The sequence below is a fragment of the Pieris brassicae genome, chromosome 6 (assembly GCF_905147105.1).
Source record: "Pieris brassicae chromosome 6, ilPieBrab1.1, whole genome shotgun sequence".
Taxonomy (NCBI): domain Eukaryota; kingdom Metazoa; phylum Arthropoda; class Insecta; order Lepidoptera; family Pieridae; genus Pieris; species Pieris brassicae.
Genome location: NC_059670.1, coordinates 6,600,085 through 6,612,474, shown reverse-complemented (window position 1 = coordinate 6,612,474; position 12,390 = coordinate 6,600,085). Strand labels below are relative to the sequence as shown.

The 12,390-nt window shown below is 31.3% G+C and overlaps 1 protein-coding gene across 2 annotated transcripts in view; it reads left to right on the top strand.

Moving 5' to 3' along the window:
• LOC123711459 overlaps positions 1-12,390 on the top strand; it is an 87,907-nt gene that overhangs the window by 45,948 nt on the left and 29,569 nt on the right. For both annotated transcript variants that reach the window (XM_045664062.1, XM_045664063.1), the window contains 2 exons: positions 83-265; positions 453-543. In XM_045664062.1, the coding sequence (XP_045520018.1) occupies positions 83-265; positions 453-543 (274 nt within the window). The remainder of the gene's footprint in view (positions 1-82; positions 266-452; positions 544-12,390) is intronic.

The following is a 12,390-nucleotide window of genomic DNA, read 5'->3' as shown; positions in this document are numbered from 1 at the left end:
AGCCTGATACTTTTCACTTGTAAACGATAATACACATTATAAATTAGATTCAATGACTTTAAAAATTCATTAATTTACGTAGATAACAGTTACATCGGATTCGGATACACCAAAACAGAATGGAGACTTGCCAAAAGAACATGAGGAAAAAGAGAAAGAAACAGAGGATAAACCGAAGACCGTTTATTCGGACTCAGAAGAGAGTAGTGATGAAGAAGACGAAAGAGAACTACAAGGAAGGACATATTCCGATAAAGGGGTTGAGGTAAGACTTGTAATTAATCAAGCCTGTATAGCATATACCCTCAGAGTAGGGACATTATAGTTTACTTCTAATTATAACTTTAAAATATAGTGACATAAATAATATATATATATATATATATATATATATATATATATATATATATGTGATATGTATCACAGGAAGTGAGAAAAACTTAATTTCGTAGATTGATCGTGCATCAGCCGGTGCCATAAAACGTAGCAAAGATGAAAGGGAAGCAGATAAAGAAGAAGAAGACGACTTCGGTTATACGTCAAGTAAGTGGAAAGATACGTTATTCACTCTTTTTAACTTTTCCTTTTATATACTACACGTATACATATACGTATGTGTTGTGGAACATAATGATCTCGAGAAAAAGCATAATGTATAAACTTAGACTAAATAATGTTGAAGTGTTTCTGCTGCAATTCAAATTTATTTCTTGAAATCAACAGGCAACTATCATTTTAATTATTTTACTTACATTACTGTTAATTTGTTAATTTTAAAAGTTGTAATATCGTAATTCTATTGTATTTTGTTCTAAATGTAATATACATTTCTAAATGTAATAAACGCTTTCTTCCTTATATTGTAGTGTATATTTTAACATAATTTCGATAGTCTTGGCCCTGTAAAACTAACCGGCCGATGTGCTAAACAAACTTAAATTCCGGTGTGGTTTGATAGGTGGGGTTATACGTAGGTTTAGAATCATTCTACGCAGTATCATTATTATAAAAAATTAAGAATCATAAACTTTTATTTATATATATGTACAAACAAAGTCTTTAGTCACTCGGCGACAACGACTATTTATGAGAGGTAATTGTAATTTAAATGTGAAACACTGTTATTATAAACAACAATTTCATATGCTTATTTACAATTTTTAGGTATCCGTGTCTAATGGTCTTGAAGTGATTTTAATGTGCTTTTCATGGGTAATATCTACGTATTCGCTATCGCGTCGTTATAAAATTGAAATGACCGTGTTACGACTGTGTTAGGATATGTTTGACGGTTATGACGTCGTCAAACGTCAGACTGAATGGTGTATGTCTAGAAAAAGGCTTTCAGTTATTCATTAACATATCTGAAATGATAAATTAATAAGTATATATCTAAATGACGCTGCAACGCTATGTCATGCCCGATTTGTTTACGAGTGATTTAGAAAAGCATGGGAACACCTTTTCGCAGACAAACTCGAAGGCACTTTATAATTCGACGAGTATTTTTTTTGTGTTCAAGCAATCTGTAGTAGCATGCAATAGTGTTGGCCGGGTGGTTTCAGGTTGCGACTGTAAATCTTGAGGTTCGATCCCCGGGCGTCACCAAAGGATTTTCTGTCTATAGAAAACATCGTCAGATAACCGACACTCTTTACAATCAGTCTTAGTAGAAGTCAACGACAGATCGTAGGCACAGAAGTCTGATAACCTACATGCCTATTATTAAAAACAAATGATTTCGAAACCGACATACAGCAATCTGAAAGCCAGACCTTAAAAGGTTGTAGCGATGGTTTGTTATTTTTTGTTCAAGCAAAGCGGCTCCGTCGAATAACTAATCGAAGTGTCAAATGCATTTTGTCTAATTTTTTTTAGATAATATTTTTACAAATAATAAATATTGTTTTAATACATTTTAGTGGTTATTGAAGTCGGATATATTTTTTACGGGCAATGCTTCCGTTCGAATAACCGATTGGTAAACTTATTTCAACTTTAAACCGATTGGTAAATTTCAGCTTCTGTTCCCAACACCCGTATAATATATAGTAATGTAAAATTCTAATTTAGGAATGATTAAGAAAAGTGAGGAAAATGCCATCGTTAAAATATTTATGGAAAGAGTATATTTACAGTTTCAAGCTGCAAAGACTTTGATTACTGGTCTTGAGCAAGAAAACTTTCCAAATATTTTTCCTATCAAAATAAGCGTCAACTTTTTAAAACTAAAAACTAATTATGTATAAGTGTATTGACGTTAATCTAACAAAATAGTACCTTCTTTTCGCTGCTATTAAATTGGTCTTTGATCTACGTTTTATTATTATTCGATTCTCTCCATGTCTCATTAGGACGTTGTGGGACTTCATATCACTTTCAACATAGTACCTACATTAGTTCTGTGAAGCAAATAATATTTTTTTATTTGTCTTACGTCAGACTACGACTTTATAGAACTTATATGACCGCAATGCGTAGAATAACTAGTAATATTGAATTTGATACAACTTACATTATCAACTTACAATATCATACATTTCTCACTCAAGACCTGTGTGCGCCTACAAACGCTTTTGAAAATGGAACTTCTAAGAGAATGTTTGTACAAAAATATGTCAAAGTCAAGGTGACACAATTTCACGCCAACAGTGTTATTTTAAAGATCGCTTTTGCTTGAATGACAAAGCTTTCAGGTTAATTCTAAAGATAAGTAATCACAGGTCAATGATGAAGTTTCATAAAATTTAATTATATGCTTAAAAACTGAATGAACTTCGTCTTCCTATTGAGACAGTTCTACGAGATTAAACACAATTATTCTAATTAAAATTAAATTACAAAATGGTCTCGACTTTTAAAGTTTGAAATTGTTATAATTTTTATTTGATCACCATAAAAAGAAAGGAAACGAAAAAATATTATGATAAACACGGACACAAGTCGATTAAAAGTTTATGCAGAAGGAACCTAGAAGGAAGCTAGGTAATTTGGTATCAGTCAATAGGGTACACATATTTCAGCTGTATTTTTAATTTATTCGAAAGTATGTTGTCAGTTTTCTGACCCTGACATACGTCGCTGATTTTACCTTGTACAAGTGAACCGGGCCGAAGTTTGAACCCACGACTTCTAGGTTGATAATATGGCTTTTATTAAATAGTTTTCTTTCTTCACATGTTCAAAACAAAATATGTGTTTTGGATATTTATAAACAAGGTAGGCGACAGTAATCTTGAAAGCCATAAATCTACAGCCAGTACAAGGTTTTGCAAGTATTATTTTCATTTTTCATATCGGCTGGAAGCCAAAATATTTGTAATGTCGTTTAGCTTTTGAAGACGTTTCCTAATTTATAGAACTATTTACATCTTTAAAACATTATTTTTATTATGTTATTAATATAACGAAACTTTGCATGGAATATGTATGTAATGCGTTTGAGAGTGAAAATATTTTAATTTAATTTATTTAATCAAAATAGGATCTACATTTTTTGTGGCTACTGTGGCCTATTATCGCTACTTGAAACTCACGAAGCACTTCTTAGTTCTATAAAGGTTAATATACAGCCTTTTGTTCAGATACTTTTACACTTAAAGACTTTTATATTTATTATATCTTTATATTTAGATATCAGTGTTCGCTTTCTAGGCAAAAGCCTCCTACAAACCCTGACATTCCTCTCTGCACTTGCTGTTTCCTTTATTTGGTCTATCCACTTTTTCATTCTCTTCCTATTTTTCATTTTTATCGTACCTGGGGCACTAGGTTAGTACTTTCTTGCTCCACTTTTTTGTTTCCCTTGCCATGTGCCCTGCCCATTTCCACATAAGTTTTATTTTATTTTTATTGAAACATCTGCGCCCATAGTTGTTCTTTTCATTCGTTCGTTTGTTCGTTTGTATGCTGCGCTTTAGTGGGCTTAAATTCCTTAAAGTTTTTTTTAAATTAGTTGTTGAGGATTTAGAAATCACGTTATCTATTGCCGGACAGTTATTACCGCCTGCCAGACACCCCTAAACTTTAAAAAATTATAATTATACTTTCGTTATAGTATAAAAGCTGAATTGTATATATGTTACTTGGAGACCTATAAAAATATTACCTTAAGAGCTGTACCCATTATAACATTTCGGGGTAGTTTTCGTAAATAAGCGGTTTAAGTGTGACTTTGCATAGCCTGCATACACTGTGATATATAGTCTAATTGGATGTTCATTCGACATTTCAGTAATAATATATTATATTAAACGATACGGAATTTCAAATTTGAATAACGAATTTAATTACTTAATAATTACGATTCTCAGTAGCAGAATCATGCCAGCAAAACAAAAACAGTTGAATATCGGTTTTTGTTTTTGACAGTGATGATACGTGTGTGGTGTAAATGTGTGTGTGCCTAGTGGTTTAATAAAACTCAAAAAAATATTTGGTGTAGGCTAAAATATTGTAGCTTTTTATTGATGTAAATTACCATAAGCCATCTCCAGACATCTCGGAAACATCTTTATTTAATTAGTTACAATTGTTTTGATTTGTTAAGTAATGCGTTTCTATGTAATAATGTATCTTTTCACTATTTCTTAATTGTATTTTGTTGTTTACTGTTATTCAGACACGATTAATGTTATCTTTGTTCAAGCTAATTATGGTCTGTTTTTAAAAAATATTATTTACATAAATGTAATAATTCTATGGAAGTTGTTGACCGAGCGTACTTTTAGACCGTTCGGCACAATAATGGGTTGAATTATTATTTTTCATTTTTAATCTTATCAACTTGAAGATACATAACATAATCTTCTTTCTATTGAAATATGAAGAAGAAACTGCACGAGGAAGTAAATGGCTCTGACGTTGCTGGTTATAATTGTTTGAAAATCATTACTTATTATTTTTATGCAAATATACTTAGCAAAGAATTGTTTAGCTGTATTTTTTTCAGTTATAGCCGTTAGCAAGAACTTTTCTATTGTTTTAACAAGCTACGTAAATACAATAACACACTCCCCACACGATTTGTTTATTTTTTTACTTGTTAATTTTTCCATATTAAGATATTTAATCAAATATTTCGTTTTAAATACCGATTCCTGTGACTATTCCACTGATCATTTTTGTAGGAACCTACTAAGCCATAGATAAATAGACCTTCTAACGATTAAAGAAGTCTTCCATATCTGTTATATTAGTAATCTTTGGCAAACACCTGTTCGTATTGTTTATTATGAATGACCTTCGAATGTAGAAATAGCACAGAACTCACTCCCGTGTATCGATTTGTGGACTTTTAATCGATTCTTGGAACATTTAATCGAGTATATAATCGATTAATATGTAGTGAGAATTGTATTTTTTAACATTTTATTTGATTAATCGAAAATTCCAGTCTAGAAAACAAAAACAAAAACAAATAATGCAAATAATGCTTGCCAGACTTAGTCTTGATATTTTTCTGCTATTGCCATTTAATGATAATTGTTTTGTTTGTTTCTTTCATGATTTGTAAGGGTGGACAATGTACCTGTCAAAGCAAATTAATTATCACGTTATGAATAATATTATTTAACTTTATTTTTCCATCGGGAATCGAATCTGAGACCTGTGTTATGTGATAAAAACTCAAAAATGTGTCTGTTATACAATTTATATTCAATTTTAACGTATAAATAAAAGAACCCGGTCATGAAGGTAGAATCCTGGAATTTTGGTTCATGTAAACTATAAATCAGAAACTCAGACTAAAGCTATTTTTATTATGTCGTAAACGCTGGAAAATTAAGCTATAATGTAAACATGTATGTCTGTTTAGATGTGGTGCACGAAAATACTTAACAGGTTATTGGCATAAAAGTCTGTTTTGAGTTGCCATTACAAAGTTAAAATCAACAAAATCAACGTGAAGCAGGTATAAATACAATTTGCAATATGTGTGCATAATGCCTTAATGAAAAACTAACAATATGACATTACATACAAAAAACCAACATTAGAGAACTTGTAATTTTTTGCAGAATCTTGTTAATTTTATAAAAGTTTTTAGTTACTTCTATTTTTTTACTATTACCTAGTTACAAAGCTAAAATTCTACTAAGTAAGAAAAAGTGAATAGTAAATGATTCCTTAACTCCTAAATTTTTCTATAATTGAATTTAAAATCAATTTCGATCTCACTTGGGTTCAACTTGCATTGAAATTGGCAAACATCAATTTATATTATCATACAGCTTCGACAATGTGTTTTAAACATTATGTGTACGGAATATGGTACTTATTCCAACAATAACTAGAATCGTCGCTTAGGTCCTTTTTATTACATATCAAAAAAATTCTGGCGCACATGTTCAGATTTTCAGTGCCTTGATGGAAATTCTCCCGCGCGGTTGTTCCCGCGCCTCGGGATTGGCGCGCGGAAGTTTTTCGAAATTTGAATTTTAAATTTGTTTTTTTTATGATTCTGTAAAGCCCAGTGAATTGTAATGGCCAGTGTTTATGTGAAACATTCAGTGAATCTATTAAAGAACAAATAGGTTTTATTCAAATATTTAGTCTTCGTTCTTTTGCCTCGTAATCTGGATTTCTTAATAATCTTTTAGCTTTCTTTTCAAATGAACTGTAAAATAAAATGAATTGTAAACTCTATTTTTTGTGCGTAATCTATCATTGTTGTCTATGTTATACCTCTAGTAATCTATTTGAATATCGAATAGTAGTCTTTTATTATAATAATATTACTTCTGTAGGCTAAAAGAAACTTGCCAGTTAGCTAGGCAAGAAAGCATTCAACCGTTTGTTCAATGAACCTCTATTAATTTATGATATCTTGAATGGCATTAAATTACATTTTAAATCTGAATTCCGGAAAATATTGTTGAATTTTTGAGTATATGCCACATTTGTTTTTTGTGAGCCACTAAAGAATCTGCATACAAGCTTTTCTGCTAAATAAGCATCTATGTGTCGACATTTGGTCATTACTTAGGATGCAGAACTTCCTGGCTGTTGGCCACAATTCTATCGATTAAAAAGAATTTAAAGAAAGATCTTTAGGTATCTCTAATCAAAATTGCTTTAAAGAAGAAAACCATTTTTAAATGGAAATAATGTATGATGAACCCTAATAAACATTTCAGTTTTAGTTTCCCCTATCGAACCTAGCACCAGGTAACTGACGCACATGTGAACTTGTGATTAATACAAAACTATTTCCTATAATACCTTAAAAAAAATTTTATATCAACCTACTATGACTATGAGTTAAATAGCATACGCCTATTTGTGTCTCCGTTAGTCAATACAAAGTTAAAAGGAACTTCATTTTTATTGACCAATAAAATTACTATACATTGGACTCTTTGAGTTAATCAAAAGTGTGCGTCATTCGATGACATTGAGATGTTTCTTATAAATCGGCATATCTCGATATTTAAATATAAATTAGCATGTGTAATATGATATGGATTAAGAATGATACTATGATCGTTAGATATACACATTTATTTATGTCAATAAGTAAATTAATACAAATTTTTAATTTATTTTATGTATTGTCAACTGTCGAGATAAGTTTTTAAAAGACTTGCTTCTTCTTTTAAAAATGTTCTGATTTTGAAATTTACTACGGTAGTACAAGTTTCATACGTTTCATGATCATGCATTATTCTATATATAATATATCTTCACTGGGAAAATATATACGTAAAAATGTAAGATCACTGTATACGCCGTTTTTTAACACAAGCCGGCGTTTGACATAATAATGTAAGTAGGTACCTCGTTGACACCGCTCTACTAATTGATGACTCTTGACATTCTCGTGTACCGTCGGCAGAGGCATGTAATGAAAATCTTAATAACTGTATCCATATATTATTAAATAACATATTCCATAATGTGGATTAAATCTAGTTTCACGAGCTGTCAAATCATTTTTTCTGTCTGAAGTTTGACATATTTGACAGCGCTCTTTACGGGATTGTGACTTGATATACGAATTAGAATATCGTAATAATCTAGGCTTATTTAAACTTAATAAAATTTCTTTAACATTTATGACGGAAAAAATCCTTTCATATAAACGTTAGTAAAAGTTAATTTTTTTCACAAAGGGTAAATATTATAGTACCTACCGTTTATCAACTGTAGTAATCAAACAATAATTAAATTGAGTAAACTAACATATGGTAAGGTATAGAAATCGATTTTTAACGAAATTCATATCGAAGCACAAGTTTTAATATTTATAAATAAAATGAGTTAGAAAACATTTTATTAATATACACTCCTCGTGTTGGTATAGTGGTGGCCTTGCGCTTCACTACCTTGAGGTCGTGCATTCGCGTCACGGTTGTGCACCAATAATTTGTCAGTAGGTGGATTGACTTGCCTATTATGAAAAATTAATAATCAAGTAACAATATTACCAGAGTATTTATATTTACATATATGAAAACTGGCTTGTGCATTAAACATACTTCGTAAAGACTTACAAGAATTTTCAAAAAAGCAGTGAAATCCTTGCATGCGCTTGGTACCAACTACTGATTGGATGCAATTTAACAATCACATTACAGTAGAATTGATCAATTTAAGTATCTATATATTCACGCCTCTTTCCCAATGGGGCAGAGAGACCGGACTGTCTCGCTTCAAGCACTTTCATGAAATTCACCATGCTCGTCGGCTTTTGAGTACTTTTTACATTATGTTATTAGGTTTAGTAGAATTGGCATACCGGTTTCATATTATCTGAAGGCGGATGTTTATGTCTTTTTCTACTTTCAGGCATTATCCGACTTTTGACTGATCTGGTTTGAACGAGTTGTTCAATGATGAGGATATGTAGTGAATTGTTTATAAAAAATGTTTTGTTACCAGATGGATAGTTTACAGGAAATTAAGTGAAATGACTCATGAAAAATTTAAATCTCGCGTCGCCGTGTCATTATTAGTCGCTTATAGTTGATGTTTTTTCAACCTTTATCGATGAATAAACAGTTATCGATTCCTTAGTCCAACTCACAATTGACAAATCTTTTTTTCTGTTCATTGATATTTAGCGCCGATATAAATTTAATTCCCTAAGAGGAGAATTTGTCTAATAGCACACAAATATAGAGTATTTACAATATTCTTCATATACATAGTAATAATAATTAAAACTTCATAAATAGAAAACTAAAATATATTTATTAAGTTTGATCTCAGAGGCTAGCATTAAGGGCTTTGTTCTCTTAGTAATAAAGCTAATCACTATAAAAAAATATTTTAATGTTAGACTTTTAAGTGATTTTTAGGGTCGTGTCATGTTTAAAAGTAATTTTTGAAATGCATAGAAAATACCTTCATATTCAAGCCTCAAGGGTGTAAAGACAGTGTGGATAACTATCTCAAACAATTTCCGACCGAGACATCAGATAAGACCGACAAAAACATCAAAACAGATGTTTAGAGCTTCGTAACCGCAGACAGTAAAAATATATTTAGATTTCCATCAAACATTTGGCATTCAGAAGAAATTTTACCTTACTTTACAGTCTAATCAAAATATTTTCGTTCGTCTTGGAAAAGTATTTTTAATATTAACGAAATTGCCTTTAACGTTTGCAAGTATAAAACGGTTTGAATTTGTTTTCTAAGTTATTTTTTGAATAACTAATACTGTGTAAGACGAGTATATTTTCTTTATTCCAAAATACTCTGACAAGAGAGAGAGAAGTTACTTCGACTACTAGTATTAGTATTCTGTCAAATATGCCATATTTCTTCATACTTAACACTGAACGCCCACAGACCACTTTAGTACTAGTTCAATTATTTCGCCTGTCCCTAGATGTCATATTAATATCCGGAGTAATTTTAGTTTACAATTACAATATTGAATTATTTCGGTCAACGGGTCTGACATAAATATGGCCACTGATGCTCAGATGTCTTACTATTAATGTCCTAAATTAAAAAAATAAACTTTTATTAAATTATTAATTTTTAATCTTTAAATGTAATAAGAACCCTAAAAAATCCATGAAATATTAAATCACTTCTAACGAACAATTGAGTTAATAGTCAACAAATAATTCATCTATACTGAATACATTATTTTTCCAGTGACTAAGAAATTGAACAGTAGAAAAATGAAATACGTTAAAATGAAACTTTAGTTTTAATATGAATCGTGTGAATATATCTGTATAAAGGAAGGAAAAAATAACGTGTTTGACAAAAAGGTAACAATATTTTTTTTATGTCGTGTGAAAGTAGTACGGTGTAGCAAAATGCGCGTGAAATTATAAGTGACTGTGAGACGAGAATGGACCTTTGGTGATAGTGTATAAGGGGTTCATCTTTGCGGGCGTCACGTCGCACGCGTGCGCGGAGTGCGCGCGGCGGGCGGCACGCTCGCGTGCGACGCTCCCGCGCGAGCTCGAGCCATGCGACCGGGTCATGGAGACAATCGCTGAGGATGCTGAAGCAGAACTTGAACTTGGTAACTATTAAAATTAAAGGCTCGTGCGTTTTAATATGATGATTTCAAAATTCCACGTTTTATTTGCCGCCCATGATCAATTGTCATGCTCGTGCCGAATTTGACCGTAAATAAGACACGTCCCATTTATAATTTTTAGTTTTCAATTTAAATACTTTTTAGGTACAAAAATGGATTATGTGTGCCGCTCAGGATGAATTATGCTCGTGCCGAATTTGACTGTAAAGACGTTTGAAAACCAATTATGATTGGGACGTGCCAAATCATAATTGGTTTTCAATTTAAATACACAAATGAACACATGCATTTGTTTATCGCAATAGTAGAAAGAGTGGCGTCAGAAAATGCTGAGCAAACGAAATCAATCAAATAAAATCTTGGACCTTGAAGTCAAAATCAGAAATTCATGAGGGCACAATTTGAATTGATAATATACGGACAAAAGCATACATTATGTTAGGTCAAGGTTCTGTAATACTTTTGGAGTTCCGTAAACTGTCGTAAACATGTCAGTTTATTTATGTTAAGGTTGAAAACTATTTAAAAAGTTGCGAATACGTGAAAATCGGCTATTAGTAAAAATAGCATATTTGATTGGTTATTAAATATAATACACATCCAACATAATACAAAATATTTATATACTAACATATGCAATGCCTCGATCTTTTTTATCCTAGGTGAAAATGTATATAGAACAACCGCTTATATCAATCGACTAGTTGCTTACGGATATTTAAGACGAGTCTCTCTATAATAATTCTTGGATAAGATATCTCTATCAACAAGGCCAAGAAACCATGTAAATTCGTTCCAAAACATCTTGAACTTGAAATATTATACTCGTATACGCATTACGATCTCGCTCTTATCTCGAACCACCCTAAGTCTTATCGGTGAAAATATCGCTGATCCCACCTGGTTCCGCGCTGTCTCAGCTTTTACATATTTGTATTTAGTCGATAAATTCTACGAGTGTCGGTACGTGCTGTATCTATGAATAAAATATTTTTTTCGTTACAAAGAGTATGTATTTTTGTATAAGGATGTACGACATCGTATAGCGTACTTGTTTTAACAGTCAAAAAGTATGTTTTATAAAGATGTAGAATCCAATTTTTTTAAAACTAATTATCGATTTATTATTAACGGTGTGGTATTAAAAGGTTCTGTCTTGTGGGAAAAATTTAAATAAAAGGCAGTATAAACCCTTGACGGTTACATTATTTACATATATTATATATATTAAGAAACGCATTTATGGAATTAAGCCACCTATATATATATATAAATATATATGATTCAACCATTTCAAAAGCTAAAATAAATACACATTCTCACTACTAGTGTTAGTTCTAAAGTCCTCTAAAATAAGTCCTCCCAAGTCTATGCCGCGTCCCCACATTAACTTGTGTCTTTATTACTCCAAAGTTTTAATGGACAACCCCTGTATTCACGAAGGAAAGTGATGTGTTGGCAATGGTGTATATTTACTAAACAAACTTAATAAGTACACTATAAAGACAATTTACAAAAAAATATCCAGCTTTTTCTACCGTTGGTTGGTTCAGCTTTACTTAAGACGAAAGTCGCTATGCAAGACAGATATACCAGAATAAATTTTGGAATGTTTATGTCGAGCAACACTCAGCTAGTGTACTGGACTAAAGTTCTCTACATTCATGGAAGCGTACATGACGGACCATCAGTTCATATACCTCTATGCCTACCACTTATTACAGATCTTATAGAGACCTTCTAAAATTTTGTTTTTATTATTATACATGTGTCTTTACTACGACATCATGGAACATTACGATCTAGCCTAACTTAAGACTAATAAGTAATTTAAGTCTAACCTAATTTACTAAAAAGGATTGTTATCATAAGTAAGTGTC